Source organism: Primulina tabacum, chromosome 17 (assembly GCF_025594145.1).
Source record: "Primulina tabacum isolate GXHZ01 chromosome 17, ASM2559414v2, whole genome shotgun sequence".
In the NCBI taxonomy this organism is placed as follows: domain Eukaryota; kingdom Viridiplantae; phylum Streptophyta; class Magnoliopsida; order Lamiales; family Gesneriaceae; genus Primulina; species Primulina tabacum.
In genome coordinates, this window is record NC_134566.1 from 7,241,978 (window position 1) to 7,260,257 (window position 18,280).

At 39.1% G+C, this 18,280-nt stretch overlaps 1 protein-coding gene across 1 annotated transcript; it reads left to right on the plus strand.

Annotated features, from left to right (window-relative positions):
* Nucleotides 1-7,891: 7,891 nt before the first annotated feature.
* LOC142530448 (uncharacterized) lies at nt 7,892-9,659 on the plus strand. The gene is made up of 3 exons (XM_075636283.1): nt 7,892-8,557; nt 8,988-9,442; nt 9,557-9,659. The coding sequence occupies exons 1-3, from the start codon at nt 7,892-7,894 to the stop codon at nt 9,657-9,659; spliced, it is 1,224 nt and encodes a 407-aa protein (XP_075492398.1).
* Nucleotides 9,660-18,280: the final 8,621 nt, after the last annotated feature.

An 18,280-nucleotide genomic window follows, 5' to 3' on the forward strand; every position in this document is an offset into this window, starting at 1 on the left:
GACGTTATGTCATGGTTTAGTACGACAATTCAACGAGGTCAAGCCCCGAGTAATCTAGAAAATCATATGCTATTTACTTGATTCAGTGGTGAGTACGAATACCTACGTCAAAGTTATGCAATTTAAGCTTTGAATTCATGTTAGTATGTGCAGCAGTGGCCCCAAGCGAGATCCAACGAATCCCTCAACGCCAAGTAAGTATGTTTGACGTGCAAAGAAAATATTTCAAGTTTTTGAGGTATGCTAAATGTCTTGTGACCAATTATGTATGGGATTGGAAAGCGGTAAAGCATGACCAGGGACCAATCCACCCCATTAAAGCATGAACGGGTTTAGATCAGGATTGGAAAGCGTTAAAGCATGAACCGGGACCAATCCACCCGTTAAAGCATGAACGGGAATCTCATGTATGTGGCAGTGGATTTTTCCCTGTCAGCCCAGTACTCTGGTTTAGTCTGATCAGGCGATTTATGTTATGGGTCACTTGTATTGAAACATGCCTCTACACAAAATGATGAAGTTTATGTATGTTCATGTGTATCAAGTATGCAAGCATGTTTAAGAAAAAATTCACGTTATGGCACGTCTATGTATGTATGTAAGTTCAAGCTTTTATACGCACATTCAAGTTCAAGTATGTATGTACTATTTTGAAGTCGACTGTAGTTTTATTACGTATTACTTGCTACTTCCCGTTTATACGTGTTGAGTTTTTAGACTCACTAGACTTGATCGATGCAGGTGAGGATGACGTTGAGGAGACAAGGGATGTGGACCAAGGAGCTGGCTTAGACTGAGCAAGAGGCTAGACCCGAGGACCGCCCAAGTTTTAAGTTTTTATGAAAAGTCAAATACTCTGATTTCACGCTACTGGTTATGAGATTTTAAACATCTACTTTTGTTAAACTTTATTTTAGATCTTTTGTTGCAACTACTTTTGGGACGTACAGTTTATTTTATCGAATTTTTAAGATTCGCCTTTTATTTAAGAAAATTTTAAATTTTTCCGCAAAATTTCACGTAATAAAAAGTACGGTACGTTACATTGATAGTCACAAGTCATTGGCCGATGAAGCAGACTCTGCGCTGGCTGCCTAGGAGGAATGTCAGACCTCTTTCCAGCAGTCCCAAGAGTTTAAAGTGTCGGTTGAAGACAAGGCTTACTCCTTCTTTAGGGCCAGCTTCGATAAGTGCCTGGAGCAGTTTGAAGAAGTCGGCCTTCTCCCAGTCGATAAGGAAGGCTTCCTAGAATTTGACCTGGCTATCGACTCGCTTCCAAAGGATGAAGAAGGTGCAAAGTGAAGGATGTCTATGCTCAGGGTCCGAGGTCCTGGATAATATTAGATAGGCTTTGTAAAAAATTTCCTCTCTTTTTTCACTTCCGGCCTCCAGGCCTTCCTTGTACCTTTTCTCAACACTAATAAAATTATCTTCCTTAGTTTTGTCTTTTTATTTTCTCAATTTGAACAGATAAGTAGATCATACTATCGTAAGCATCTTTCCAAAATTCTAAGTGTTGAGGAGTAACAGACTTTTCTCTAGCTGAGCTCACACGACCCTGACACCTTTTAAATTTGTAAGGATTTTCTAAGTGTTAAAAGTTAATAGTTTAGCTCACTTTTAAAGGTAAAATGTCAGGGACCTCAAAACTCCCGGGCTTATGTACGATAAGGTGCCGAGGACTTGTATCTCTCGAGCTTCAATAGAAAGACAAGGCCTCATGCCTCCCATGCCTATAATAAAATGTTAAGGACTCATAACTCCCTGGCTTAAATAAGATGAGGTGTCGGGCCTCGCATCTCCCAGGATTTGTAAGATAAGATGTCGGGGACTCTTCTCTCGGGCTTTGATAAGAAGACGAATCCAAATCTTCATGCCTCTCGGGTCTATGAAAGTTAAAGTGTTGGGGCCTCATATCTCGCGAACTTTGATAAGAAGTCTGGGCCTCATGTCTCCCGGCCCTATGATAGATAATGTGGCGGAGCCTCATAACTCACGGGCTTAATTAAGATTTCACATAGATCGAGATAGAAAGATAGCTTCATTAATGTTGGAACATTTCATTATCGCAATCTTGATTTTAATGTTAACAAAACTTGTTATTTTGTGTCTAACGAATTTTCCTAAGTGCGCAAAAAGCTGAAACTGATCAGGCTTTGAATTGATCAGTTACCGAGCCAAAACTGAAGCTATCGAGATGCAAACTGAAAGTCCTAACAGATTACCCAAACTAAACCAGTCCAATTGAAATATCAAAGACCAATTCAGTTTATAGGTGGTTCAGCAGAAGACCTTCAGATGCCCGGCCAGCTGATGAAGAGTTCAACTAGTGAAGAGCCCAACTGACCAGTTCAACTGAATCAGTGAAATCGGTTCAGCTGACGAGCCAACTGATTTCACCAATTTAGTTCAAAACCAGTTCAAATTGACCAGTTCAAAGCATCAGTCAGGAGCCGATCAATTTGCATAACACAACAAGCTTATCTAAGTAGAATCCAACTGTGCACAATGCTATAAAAGCAAGTGTCCAATCAAAGGACAATAATGAATGTTGCAGCAGAGCCTAAATTCAATACGTTCAAGAATGTCTGTCAGCTAGTACAAGACACAAATTTCAAGGAACGGATTCAAACTGCAACGAACATATTTGATGAGTATTGATGTACGGTCACATTGCCTCTATAAATACAAGACCAATACCATCAACAAAACGAGAGAACAGAAAAAAAGATACAAGTGTGTGGAAAAGAAGTGTGGAAGAAGATAGGGCACACATAATGTATATAAGCTTACAAGAAGCAATCAGCTCATATTTGAGGGAACACTTCAACATGTTATCATCTTATATTAGAAGCACAATTATATTAGTGTGTGAAAACACTTTCGTGTTGTATTCATAGATCATTTCTCACACACGCACACACAATTACTCACATGTACAATAGAGTTGAACTTCAAAGATTAGTTGAGCGAGTATTGCACAAAACATTAAACTTACGTATGTAGTCTTTAACACAAAGATGTTAAACAAGTGTTGGCTGGAAGGTGCTGATTTCAGTCTAGACTAGAAGTTCAGATTAGATAGTAGCATAAGTCCTAAGCTGAGTGGGTTTGTACAAGGTGTCGTATAAATCAAAGTCTTCTAGTAGAACCTACCCGAGGTGGTAGAAGGGGTGACATAGGAGCAGTTTTAGTCTCCGATCATTCATAAACATATCTTACGTATTTAACTGTTTAACTATTGTTTTAAACTGATTTAATCAGTTTGGTTCTCACCACAACTGAACTGTATAAGCAAGAACTGATCCTACTTATTTCAGTTAATCAGTTTACACAAGCTAAAAGCTTTAAACTTCTCAGCTTCTTTTACGCTTGGTTTAAAACCAAATTCAATTTAATTCATCGGTGTTTACATTCTTAGAACACGAGCTATTGCATCTCAATGAAAATTTTGTGTTTGAAGCACTCTCGCAGGTGCCTCAACACCGATCCTATCAATTGGTATTAGAGCTAGATGTTCTAAGAAGAACATTTGAAAACTGATATTTTTAAATATGTTTCAAAATGATATTTAAAATGACATTCAAAATCCACTTAAAAATTTTATATGAGTTTGCCATAGGAAGAGAGAAGATTTTTTAGATCTGCAACTAATATTATAGTCAATTCTCTCGACTTCGTATCTTTGTTGTTTTATGTGAGGCCCTAAAATTTATAGTTAATCACATCAAGAAAATCAATAAATTAATATAAATTAAGGAAACTAGAATATATATATATATATATATATTTCTATACGTGCATACACATGTATATATCATGTTATGAATGGATGAAGTGGATACACGTAGCCAATAACTTTAAAATGAATTTTATATAATAAAAATAATAATAATAATTTTAATTATAATAGACGACATTACAAACTTAAGGGGACAAATTATATATATATAATATTATATTAAGAGGTGAAATATTGAATAAAATTTCCCTTTAGATGTAAAAAAAAACAACTTGCCATTTCAATCATTATATGGATAACCTTACCGATACACTAAGGAAAGAAGAAGCCTCTATAAAAAAAAGGGAAGAAAGACTTTTCTAACATAGAACCGAACCCTTCAAATAATAATAATAATAAAATTGTAAGGTCCAGGAATTTAATTCGCGTAACCTGACTGCATGCAATCTAGGATTTAATTTAAATGATGTGTTTATTTATTTTTATCCATTTAATGCATAATTATTGTATGATAGGATTTATTTCTCGATTATTTTAAAAGTTAATGCATTAGGGTTTCCAGATGCATTTCGCGCTCGATCGAGGAACGGAGATCGCTGAATTATCAGGAAAATTATTTTAAATATATTTTTAAATTAAATTTATTATTATAAGGTGTTTTAAGTGTATTTTTCAAGAATTAGGCTTGGTTGGGTATTTTTACCCGTCGGAGCTTATTTTTAAGCGGTACGCAAATTTTATCGAATCGATCGACTTTTTGAGGAATCGGGCAACATTTTCAAAAACTTACCTAAACGAAATATTTTCTCGGTATATGTTTGTTCTTGATGGGCCTATTTTTAAGCTTACTGGGCTCAAGACCCTTTTTAAACATTTTAAAATGCAATTAAGGGTCCATTACCATGTGTTTAACCTTTTAAATTAAACCTAAACCTAACCCTATTCTATTCAGCCGTCCACTCCCCCTCCCTCAGATGCCACACACGATTTCCAGCAGCTCCTTTGCTGCAAAATTCAATCCTTCCTTCACCTTTCAAGCTAGATTACTTCCCCGCGCCTCTGGCGTTCCTCGACGCGTATTTTCTCCATGTTTTCGTTCAAATAAATCCAAGGCACGCAAGTATTTTTTTTGTATCATTCACGACATTATTATGTAAAAATGTATGTAAGTGCATGGTAATCTCTCGATCTAGCATGGGTGCACGTTTTGTTGAAGGTTTGACATGAAGTTTCATCCTTTTCAGTTACATGATCTTGGCTTTTGAATGCATCCCACGTTCTTTTGTTTTTGGTGCAAAGGGCTGCTGGTGTAACGTGGTAGGGGTCGAGTCTTGTGCAAATATGGAGGTCTAGGGCGGTGTTTTGATCAATTAACGGATGATAGCAAGGGCCGTGTGTTTTGGGTCGCGTATCATGTCTAGTCGCTAGATCGAAAGTTTTGTAGGTACAGCGGTGCATTGCTTGACCCTGGTCAAGAAACTAACCCACTTGGGTCCGTCACAGGGCTAGGATAGAGCCGTGAGCTTCTGGTCTTGGTTCAGTAGCAGGTTGAAGGGAGTAGGCGAGGGGTGGCTCGGTAGTTTGTTGAGTGATTTTGATTCCTAGCGTGTGTGTCCAGTGTGCAGGCTGTATGAGGCTGGGGCCATGGGTTCATTGGTTCTAGGGGGTCCTCGGGTGGTCTAGGGAAGGCTAACTCGTAGCTGGTCCCGTCGGTTTTAGGCAAAAGTCGAATATAAGGAAAGGCTAAGTCGTAGATGGTCCTGTCGATTTTTTTTATTTCTGGATATGTGTGTTGAGTCTTTAGACTCACTAGTCGTGTGTCATGCAGGTGAGCATGATATCGAGGGAACTGGAGGTGCCGAACTCTGAGCCGACAGACCTAGTGGGGCGACAAGACCCGAGGACGGCATGTTTTCTGTACATTTATGATTTTATGAGATTGAGAGGATACAATTATTTTATATACGCTGATTTATTTCATTGATGGATGTTAGGATTTTTATTTGTTTACGTTCCCGTTATATTTTTATCGGCAAATACTTATGATTATTTTTAAAAAAGTAAGTAGTATTGCATGCATACAAAAATATTCAAATGCTTATTTCCAAAATGTGAGCTTTATAAAAATTAGTTGACGTTTCAGTTGGTATCAGAGTAAGGGTCCTGTATAGGGTTGTGCAACTGCTAGCTTCTGTCGCTCAGCATTCAAGCCTCAAGTCTGTAAGCTTTTATATTTTAAATTTTTTAAAATGATTTACTGCTATCACCTGCATGCCTTAATGATTTACGAGGATTTTTAGTGCATGTTTAAACTGCTTTATTATTTATGGAACTTATTGTTTTGAAAAACTAGATTAATTTCTTGATGAATTACGTTTATAAATTGGACTGTATTTAGATATTCCTCCCAGAAGCGACCGTTGTACAGATCGATAGGATGAGATTCTTGTAGGCGGCAGATGCCCTCCACCACCACCACCGCCTATGGACGCAGCTACCCGAATTCTAGAGGGTAGGGCTAGGCTCTTGGGGTAGGTTCAGCAGGCTCCCAGGCCTCATGTGGATGTTTTTGAGCAGTTCCGGCGATTTAACTCGAAGGAGTTCGGGGGCACTACTGATCCATTCTTGGAAAAGTGATGAATTAGATCACTGGAGCTGCATTTCGTGTACCTTCAGATGAAAGATGGCGACTGGGCCAGGTGCGCCATCTATATGTTAAGAGATGATGAATTCTTTTGGTGGGAGGGAGCCGCTCATGCAGTGGACTTGGCTACCCTCACCTAGGACAGGTTCAAGGAGTTTTTCTACTGGAAGTACTTTCTAGCTGACGTCACGGGCCGTCTAACAAGGGAGTTTATGAGTCTCCGCTAGGGGGACTCATCTGTGGCGGAGTTTATCCGCAAGTTCGACAGGGCTGCCATTTTGTACCCATGATAACTAGAGATGCCGCCCAGAAACTGAGGCATTTCTTAGACAAACTGAGACCCACCCTTCGCAGGGACGTCATGCTAACGAGGTCGGCAGGTTATGATGAGGCCACCGCCTACGCTTTCCAGGCAGAGCAGGCGCTGCGAGACATAAACTTTGAGATGCAGAGGAAGCGGAACCAGACTCAGTCCAGCTCCCAGCCTCAGAAGAAACAGTACTCAGGGCCACCGAGGCAGCAGAGGTAGTAGAAGCGCCACGGAGAGGTTGGGAGGCCCCAGCAACATAGACCTCCTCAGGCGCCAGGGGCGCCTAAGCCAGATGAGAGACAGCCATGCGCGCAGTGCAACAAGTTCCACATCGGAAAGTGTTTTTGGGGGACATACAGATGCTTTGTCTGCGGGCAAGAGGGTCACAAAGCAGCAGACTTCCCTAAGAACAAGAGCCCCAGTACTGGCCGAGAATATGTGGTGCATGCCGAGGAGGCCGAGGCAGAGCTAGAGACGACGTTGATTACTGGTAAACCTTATGCTTAATATTTTAATTTATCACGTGACTGCATGGGTTATATGTTCGTTATGTGAAATTATTTGTGTGTTTGGTAACATAGAAATGATTAGGATGCATGTTCTACCTAGTTGGAGTTAAGAATTTAATTGTATGATTTGAGAAATTTTAGGGACCTAATTGTAATAACCAATAAATTGAGGACTTGGTTGCTAAAAATCGAGATTTTGGGGACTATTTCGAAACTTCGGTAATTTTGAGGATTTAATTATGACTTTTCAAAATCTTTCATTTCTATTGAATTAGAATTCGAAAATGAGGAAGGGTCGTATGGCAATTTTGAAAATTTTATAGGGGTCATGTTGCAAATTTCGAAAGGTTGAAGGACCAAAGTGCAATTTTCGAAACTTTGAAGGGCTAATTGGCAATTTTCAAAATTCTGAGGGTTAAAATTCGAATTTTTTTTTAGGGATATTTGGGTTAATTCATTGACTTTTTGAAGAACGTTTGGGTTAATTCGTTGAATTTTTGAGGATTTTGGGTTTATTGCGGGTAAGAAATTCCTTAAGTTCAACTCTATTAGATTTGATGGTATGTTTTGTCGTATGGAGGATATATATTGCAGGTGTAGCCACGCATGCATTGCTAGATTCAGGTGCTACACATTTGTTTATATCTGAATCTTTCGTCAAGCGACTAGGAATCATAAAAGTAGCGATGGATTCAGGGTTCAGAGTGTCGATCCCATCCGAGGATCAGATGTTCACTTCTCAGATAGTGAATAGGTTGGAGCTTCGGTTACAGAAACATTTAGTACAGGCATATTTGATAGTACTACCATTATCGGATATTGACATCATCTTGGGCATGGACTGGCTATCTTCTTATGGAGCAGTCATAGATTTTCGTCAGAGGTCAGTGTCTGTCCGACCGTACAGTGGGAAGCTATTTGTTTCCGAGGCAGCTAGACATCAGCAGATGCCGCACGTCATTTCCTGCTTGTGTGCGAGGAAGCTTATGAGGAGAGGCTGCCAAGCATTTTTGGCCAGCATCGTGTCAGTGTCTGAGCCAGTCTATCAGAGGCTAGAGGACGTTGATGTGGTCAGGGAGTTCTCCAGTGTTTTCCCTGATGATGTTTCATGCATCCCACCAGACAGAGAGTTGGACTTTTCTATTGAGCTTATGCCAGGCATAATGACGATATCTAAAGCACCCTACCAGTTAGCGCCTGCGGAGATGAAGGAGCTCAAAGATCAGATTCAAGATCTGATAGAAAAGGGTTTCATTCGCCTTATATTTTCTCCTTGGGGCGCGCCAGTTCTGTTTTTCAAGAAGAAGGATGACAGTAGGCGTCTATGCATTGACTATCGAGCGCTGAACAGGGTCACAGTCAAGAATAAGTATCTGTTACCGAGGATCGAGGATTTTTTGATCAGCTTCAGGGAGCATCAGTGTTCTCCAAGATAGACCTCTGATCCGGGTACCATTAGCTAAAGGTAAGAGAGTCTGATGTGCATAAGACAGCCTTCTGTACGCGTTATGGTCACTACGAGTTTTTTGTGATGCCCTTCGCTCTGACGAACGTGCCAGCGATCATCATGGATCTCATGAACCGTGTGTTTAAGCCATACTTGGCTCTGTTTGTCATAGTTTTCTAAACAATATCCTGATCTATTCGAAGAGCAAAGAGGAGCACAGTCAGCACCTGAGGACAATACTGCAAACTCTGCAGGACAGATGAATTTATGCCAAGTTTAGTAAGTGCGAGTTCTGGCTTGACATGGTGGTATTATTGGGCCACATTGTATCTCAGGATGACATAGATGTCGACCCCAGCAAAGTAGAGACAGTCAGATATTTGCCAGTTCCTAAGAGCGTGACAGAGATCCGTAGTTTCTTGGGATTGACAGGTTACTACAGGAAGCTCATCCAGGGCTTCTCTTCTATTGTGGTGCCTTTGACAGCCCTGACAAAGAAAAATGCCAAGTTTATATGGGAATCTGAGTACCAGGAGAGCTTTGACAAATTGAAGCAGGCATTGACCACTGCACCGGTTCTAACCATGCCATCAGGACAGGGAGAGTTTGTAGTATATACAGATGCATCGAAGCTTGGTTTGGGCATGGTTCTGATGCATCAGGACAGAATGATAGCCTACGTGTCTAGAAAGCTGAATTTTCATGAGAAGAATTACTCGACTCATGACTTCGAGCTAGCTGCAAAAGTATTTGCCCTGAAGATTTGGATACACTATCTGTATAGGGAGAAGTGCAGGATTTTAACTGACCATAAGAGCCTGAAGTACTTCTTCGCACAGAAAGAGCTTAATATGCGACATAGGAGGTGGCTTGAGTTGGTGAAGGATTATGATTGTGATATTAGCTACCATCCGGGTAAGGCTAAAGTGGTTGCAGATGCCCTGAGTAGGAAGCACGCAGTGATTGCTCATTTGTCGGTTCAGAGACCACTGCAGGCGGAGATTTAGAGATTTGAGCTTGCATTTTATACCAGGGGCGATGCTCCAAATCTCGCTACTCTAACAGTACATCCGACATTGAGAGACAGGATCTGGGCAGGGCAGACTTCTGACGAGCAGTTGTAGAAGTGGAGACAGAGAGACGAGGCTAAGGGCTAGAGACTGTATACAGTTGTGGACGGCATAGTCAGATATAGGGACCGCCTATGGTTCCTGACAGTGATTTCCTGATAGCAGATATCTTGAGCAAGGCCCACAGCATCCCGTACTCCATCCACCCAAGGAGTACGAAGATGTATAAGGATTTACAGACTCTCTATTTGTTGCCGGGTATGAAGCGAGATATTCTGCATTTTGTTTCCGAGTGTTTGACTTGTCAGCAGGTCAAGGCAGAACATTAGAGATCTGCAGGGAAGCTGAGACCACTCCCTATTCCTGAGTGGAAATGGGAGAACATCACTATGGACTTTGTGACAAGGCTTCCGAGGACTTATAGAGAATTCAATGCCATCTAGGTGATTGTGGATCGGCTCATTAAATCAGCTCATTTCCTACCGGTCAGGAAGACTTTCACCATGACTCAGTACGAAGAGCTATACATCAAAGAGATAATCAAACTACACGAGATTCCAATGTCCATTGTGTCAAACAGGGATCCGAGGTTCACGTCTGTGTTCTGGAAGAGTCTACATCAGGCGTTGGGTACTACGTTATTGTTCAGCACTGCTTTCCATCCTCAGATAGACGGAAAGTCTAGAGAGGATGATTCAGGTTCTAGAGGACCTCCTCCGAGATTGCGTTATCGACTTCCAAGGCAGCTGGGAGCCAAAGTTACCTCTTGTAGAGTTCACATACAATAACAGCTATCAGGCATTGATATGTATGGCTCCATATGAGGCGGTGTACGGGTAGAAGTGTAGGTCGCCAGTTTATTGGGATGAGGTAGGAGAGCGAGCAGAGTTGGGTCCATTGTTAGGTAGAAAACATAGTTAGTGGACAGGATACGAGACAGAATGAAGATCGCTCAGAGCCGTCAGAAGAGTTATGCAGATCAGAGGCGGTGAGATCTTGAGTTTGTAGTAGGGAATCATGTTTTTGTGAAGGTCACACCAATGAAGGGTGTGATGAGGTTCGGGAAGAAGGGAAAGCTTAGCCCTATATTCATCGGGTCATTCGAGATCTTAGAGAGAGTTGGGACACTTGCATACAGAGTTGCATTACCACTAAATCTTGCGAGAGTTCATAATTTGTTCCAGGTCTCCATGTTGCGGAAGTACATGTCAAATCCTTCTCATGTACTAAACTATGAGCCGCTTCAGCTAACACCACACCTATTATTCGAGGAGAAACCACTCAGATACTAGACATGCAAGAGAAGAGGCTCCAGAACAAGGTGATCTAGATGGTCAGGGCAAAATGGCTGAATCATTCCGAGGAAGAGGCTACTTGGAAGACTGAAACTGAGACGAGGAGTCGCTACCCGGAGTTATTCGGTACGTTCTAAATTTCGAGGACGAGATTTTATTTAAGGGGGGAGAGCTGTAAGGTCTAGGAATTTAATTCACGTAACCTGACTGCATGCAATCTAGGATTTAATTTAAATGATGTATTTATTTAGTTTTATGCATTTAATGCATAATTATTGTATGATAGGATTCATTTCTCGATTATTTTAAAAAGTTCATGCATTAGGGTTTAAGATGCATTTCGTGCTCGAACGAGGAATTATCAGGAAAATTATTTTAATTACATGTTCTAATTTTATTTATTATTATAAGGTTTTTAAGTGTATTTTTCAAGAATTGGGCTTGGTTGGGTATTTTTACCCGATGGAGCATATTTTTATTCGGTACGTAAATTTTATAAAATCAGAGGACCTTTTGAGGGCTCGGGCAACATTTTAAAAACTTACCTAAACAAAATATTTTTCTTGTATATGTTTGGGCTTGATGGGCCTATTTTTAATCTTAGTGGGCTCAAGACCCTTTTTAAACATTTTAAAATGCAATTAAGGGCCCATTACCATGTGTTTAACAATTTAAATTAAACCTAAACCTAACACTATTCTATTCAGCCGTCCACTCCCCCTCCTCAGCAACCACACGTGATTTACAGTAGCTCTTTTTCTGCAAAAGTCGATCCTCCCTTCACCTTTCAAGCTAGATTACTTCCCCGCTCCTCCAGCGTCCCCGACTCGTGTTTTCTCCAAGTTTTCATTTAAATAACACCAAGGCACGCATGTATTCCTTTTTTTGTATAATTCATGCCATTATTATGTAAAAATGTGTGTAAGTGCATGGTAATCTCTCGATCTAGCATGGGTGCACGTTTTGTTGAAGGTTTGACATGAAATTTCATTCTTTTGGTTCCATGCTCACGGCTTTTGAATGCATCTTACATTCTGTTATTTTTTGTGCAAAGGGCTGCTGTTGTAACGTGGTAGGGGTCGAGTCTTGTGCAGATCATGGAGGTCTAGGCCGGTGTTTTGATCGATTCACGGCTGGTAGCAAGGGTCATGTGTTTTGGGTCGCATATCACGTCTAGTGGCTAGATCGAAAGTTTTGTAGGTACAGCGGTGCATGGCTCGACCCTAGTTAAGAAGTGCACCCACTTGGGTTCAACACAGGGCTAGAAGAGAGCCGTGAGCTGCTGGTTTTGGTTCAATAGCAGGTCAAAGGGAGTAGGGCGAGGGGTGGCTTGGTAGTTTGTTGAGTGATTTTGATTTCTAGCATGCGTGTCCAGTGTGCAGGCTGTATGGGACTGGGGCCATGGGTTGATCGGGTCTAGGGAGGTCCCAGTGTGGTCTAGGAAAGGCTGAGTCGTAGATGGTCCCGTCGGTTTTAGGCGAAAGTCGAATATAAGAAAAGGTGACGACTAGGGTTTTCTGGTTAGCACATGCTTTAAATTCCAGCAGCTTTCTGGCCTATTATTTGAATGTCTAAGGGTCTGGTTTTGAAGTTTTAGGACCTTTTTTATGTTTATAAGTTGTGGTATAAAGTTGGGAAAAATTTGGTTAAGTTTTGAATCGATTCGAGTTGAAACCGGGACCCCGGTCAAAGTTTTAAAACAAATCGTTTCTTTCAAATATGTTTTGAGATGTTACAAGGCGTTTGGTAAGCTTTGGGTCAAAATTAGAGGTCCAGGGGTAAAACAGTCGTTTTGGGTTTCCAGGGGCAAAATGATCATTTTGCACCCGAGTCAAGAATTTATTCCTGGCAGCGTCCTGAGCACAAATTTATCATGTTTTAAATATTTATGCATCATGATCATGATTTTTAGGAATTTATGAAATATACGTTGCATTCTTGGTTTTAAGAAAAAATTTGCATATGTGCATGATTTTAATAAGTGATGAAAATGATGATGTTTTGAATGATGGGAATTAGTTGTGGCTATCGAAGTATATGTAAATTTTTAAGACGTATTTGTAAATGCTGATGATGACGCCTAGGCACAGTGGATGGGTAATACTGTCATTGATGTCCGACAGCCGCTGGGTACCGCGGTTCTATGTATGATGGATTCATCGTAAATGATGAATGATGTACAATAGTCTCAATTAATAAATTGAATTCACTAAAGGAAATGATGTACAATGATGAATGATGATAATGATAAACGATGAATGATGTTAATAATGAACGGTTTTGACTTGAAAGGAGTTCATATGACACATTTGCATTTATGCATTTAAAGTGCATGAAAGGTATGATGATTACAATATATTTTCCACTGTTTTGTGCTATGTATATGTATTTGTTATTTCTGGACAGGTGTGTTGAGTCTTTAGACTCACTAGCCGTGTGTGATGCAGGTTAACATGATATCGAGGGGACTGGAGGTGCCGAACTCTGAGCCGGCAGGCCTGGTGGGTCGACACGAACCGAGGACCGCATGTTTTTCGCACATTTATGATTTATGAGATTGAGAGGATACGAGTATTTTATATATGCTGATTTATTTCACTATGGATGTTAGGATTTTTACTTGTTTACGTTCCCGTTATATTTTTATCGGCGAATACTTATGATTATTTTTAAAAAGGTATTTTAAATAGGATGGCATGCATGCAAAAATATTCAAATGCTTATTTTCAAAATGTGAGCTTTAGAAATATATCCAGCATTATTGGAAGCTTTCGGAGAAGGTATGAAATATTTAATTACTTGTATTTTATCTGCTTTAAAGATATAATATTAATGTATCTAGATATTGCTTGAATGAGCCAAAAATACTGTAATGCTCGAGAATTAATCACTGTAATTAACGATGATTTATTTACAATTTATGTGAATATGAAAGGATTAACCGAGACATGATTTGAGATAACGTGTAAAAAGATGTATGTGCGAGGATGAGCTCTCGCGCATATGCGCGACCAGTCAGGCGCATATGCGCGAAATGTCCAGAGGACCTCGCGCATATGCGCGACATGAACCCGCGCATGTGCGCGAGGGTGGCAGAGAGTTGGGCAGAAATTTGAGTACCTCGCGCATATGCGCCGAATGAGGATGCGCATATGCGCGAGGCACTGTGCACATCACGCGCCGAGACATATGGTCTCGCGCATATGCGCCGGTAGATGTCGCGCATATGCGCGAGACGTGTCGCGTGGAGGGTGCGTCATTTGCCTTGATGCATGTTACGTATATATATATATATATATATATATATATAAGCAAATACGTAAACTTCAGAAAACGAGAAATCGAAGGGAAAACTTTGGGGAAAAATTGTCCTTGAATCTTAGGATCGCGATTGTGTAAAATCCGTCCGTCTGATTTTGAATCTGACTTCGGTACTGTGTTCATATCAATGCAGGCTACAACTGGACGTAAGTTTTACTACGTTTTGACATGTTTTGAAATTATGTTATTGTCAGAATTGCATGGAATTCATATATGATGTTCTGGACATGTTAGACATCATAGAATCGAAGTCAGATTAAGAAACGGATTGATTATGGAATGGTCATGATTTCTGAAGTTAATTGATTGAGATATGATATCAGATTGTATTGGTATCGATTATTAGTTGAGGGAATTATTATCTGGTGATGTTATATTGACCGGGATATCGGGATTGTGTGGTTATACCGTTGATTTTGAATTATTGATCAGATTGGAATTGGTTTGAGCAGTATATTAATATGATATTATTGATATTGCCATTGCCAGATCGAGGGATTGACAGAGTTTGAATTCCAGACCGAAACCACGAACGAAAGGTATAAGTCAATGTGGTATCGGGAGATCGACTTAAGTCGGTTTAGACTTGAGAGTTTCCCTAAATCACATACTTTATTTTATTGCATTGATATTTGCATTGATTTGAATGATGTACTTGTTCTCTTGATTTATAGATAACAGGTATTAGACGAGTAATCTTGTGACAGAAGTGCCTGATAGTGGCGGGATCGCCACGGGCACATTGCACGATGTCAAAAGATAGTGTATTGGCAATAGTGCCAAAGTCTGTCACGAGATGATTGGCTATCGATGTGGATAGAATTTGGGTTTCTTCTATTACTGTTGATCGATGTCGTATCGGTGTGGATAGAATTGGAGCTTCTTCTATTACTGGTGATCGATATTATATCGGTGTGGATAGAATTAGAGTTCCTTCTATTACTGGTGATCGATACCATATCGGTGTGGATAGAATCAGACCTTTTTCTATTTCTGGTGATCTATACCTTATCAACGTGGATAGAACTGGAATCTTTTCTATTACTGTTGGTCGATATAGGAATGCCAACTTCTGGAAACCGAGATTTTCAGATTTTGATACATATTGTTGTTATCTGTTACATGCTTTATATTTGGTTATATGATTGCATGTTTCGTTGATTTAAACTGAGATTATATTCTCACCGGAATTATCCGGCTGTTGTCTTGTTTGTATGTGTACATGACAACAGGTGGGACATGATCAGGGTCCAGGAGATGAGGAGAGATCGTGATAGAGTGGAGACTTCGGACTTTGATGTATATAGGGTTTTGGCACTTGATAATTAGATGTTGAACCTTAGTTTTTACTGATTTGTAGACGGTACAAGTCTTGTACTTTATTTTATATTGAGTTGTATATTAGTTTGATTTCACTACATTCCGCATTAAAAAAAAAGAAAAAAATTTTATGACCCTAATTACTTGATTAGTAAATTGATCCTGATGACGATTAAGAACTGATTAGCGTCCGGGTCCCCACAAATACAATCTAATATGTATAATAACTATAAACTTTTGTTTTATGTAGGTGCCTTAAATACAATCTTATATATATATAAGATGTTTTGAAGATTTTAAGAATATTTACTACTAAAATATGGGATCTTAGTTTGTGTTGATTTTGAATTTGAGGACTAAGGTAACATAAAATGGAGTCTTAATGCTTACAAGATCAATTTTTATATGAAGTAATTAAGAAAATATTTTGATTTCTAAACTCTACGTTGCAAATATAGTAGTATTGTTTTCATTCCATTAAAGTTTAGAATGTTACTTATATATGCCGTAAGTAAATCTCCAAAAGTACAATGGTAGAATAGATATAATTTAACATGTTAAATAGATCTCTATATTGAGGATTGAAAATACCACGTCTATAATAAATATGAATAGATTTCATTTTAATTCCTTTTTAAATACTATAAAAAATTTGTTGACTTAAATTTTATGGTGTTTCATAAAATATTTAGAAGAAACATATTATCAAAGATATGAGAACTTCAGCATTTTGACATCATATTAAATTGATAGATAAGGAACTTTTGAGTAAAACAATAGCTTTAAAGTAATAAGTAGAAATCAGGCCTTATAGCTAAAATAATATTTTGTGTATAAAGTGTTGATACATGTGTACGTCATTATTGTATAATAATTTTCCTCTGAAGTTAATCAACCTCATTGTCGGATTATCAAAATAAAAAAAAGAGGTATGTTACTACCGGGTAATATACTACAGTTACTCGTAAAATTTGATATTTGTTGAATTTGAATGATTTGTCTACATGAATTATTTGTGTATACATAAACATCGATGCGTGAAAATAAAATATATTTTACACACATGTATTTTATGTATATATATGTAGCATGGATGCATGACACGACATTGCATTTCATTTTGAACCTCGATCCTATTGATGACCTTTTTGATATTTTGTGTGTACGATCAAGGTGATATATTTGGGATGATACGGAGCTGCAACTAGCCCGAAAGATGTTGTAGGCTGATATGGTGCAGTATGTCTATAGTCCCTGGCGAGCTGACCAGCACACGTTAGTAGACTGGCGGAGAAGTGGTCACTACGGTAGTGTAGCCAAGCTTTGCATGTTGCTCGAGTTATTACTACGCTGCATTTATCGACTGTGCAGTTATCGTTATTCTGTTAACCCTGCATGTGGATTTGCCCTGATCATGCATTGCATCCACATATCATCTATTATAGTACATGTCGTTTTTATTTTGGTTTTAATATACTGGGTTATTACTCACCCCCTCGGGGGCGGTTATCTTCTATGTGTGGTTGGTAGTTAGGGAAAGATGGCATACATAGTTCTATTTGGAGATGACTGGTCTCAGGAGAGCTCATATAGAGTGATGCTCGTAGATGGATTGATGACATTGGTAGAGGAAGTATTTTATGACTGTCCTGGTTTACTAGTGGAGTTGGGGACAGAGCCTGTGATACCATCCGTCGCAGTGAGAGTCACCTGGACTGCATATGTTCCCATCTGCCTTATGAGAGGAGATATATATTAAACAAAAATATTATCGTTGAACTATAGATAGGCTCGAAGTATTTTGTTATGTAAAGCAATAATCTGTAATATGATATGCATCTAAACTAATATATGATGATGTATTTTGCTATGACAAAAATTTACAATATATATATATTTATGAAATTATTAAACAATGTGTTAATTGTGGTGTCTCGGCTAATAATTATGTTTTCATAATATAATATTGAGCATCTTTGGAAACGAAACTTTTATTTGAGCCCGCATTGTCGTATATATATATATATAAAACATTTTCCACTGTAGTGTTAAAATAGTAATTAAATTAACTAATGCATGGTAATTACTAATGGAAGTCGAGGAACCCACACCAAGATAATTACTTGTGGAAGTTGAGGGACCCACACCAAGTGATATCAGAGCAATGAACTGGGAAATTGCTCAAAGTATCGGAGCATAGCTAGAGATGCTTCCACAGGATTATGGTCACATGAGAGTTACGCGAAACTTAATTAATTTCCTATGTGCTCCTATATTTTTATGTGTGTGGATTTATATAGTACATTGATATTATTTCTTTGTGTATATATTTGTTTATATGGCCTTTATAGATGGCTACAAGTGGACGAGGAAGTGGACGCGGTCGTGGTCATCTTAGGATACATATAGAACACTCCTATGACAGAAGAAAATACAGTGGAGTAGGTTGTTGATCAATTTGTACAAATCACGATGGATGAGATTGTTTCAAGATTCCAAAAATTGCGTCCTACAAGATTCTTTGGTACTGAGGATGCTGAAAAATCCAAATCATGGCTTAAAGATATTCAGTACCTGTTCAGTTTAATGGAGTATACATATAATCAAAAGTATAAGCTTGTG

Excerpts from the sequence above, each read along its gene's own strand:
- LOC142530448 (XM_075636283.1), top strand. The coding sequence starts at position 7,892 with ATGGATTCAGGGTTCAGAGTGTCGATCCCATCCGAGGATCAGATGTTC. Across the intron at positions 8,558-8,987 it reads ACTATCGAGCGCTGAACAGG|GATGACATAGATGTCGACCC; the intron begins GTCACAGTCAAG and ends ATTGTATCTCAG. Across the intron at positions 9,443-9,556 it reads CACTATCTGTATAGGGAGAA|CTACCATCCGGGTAAGGCTA; the intron begins GTGCAGGATTTT and ends TTGTGATATTAG.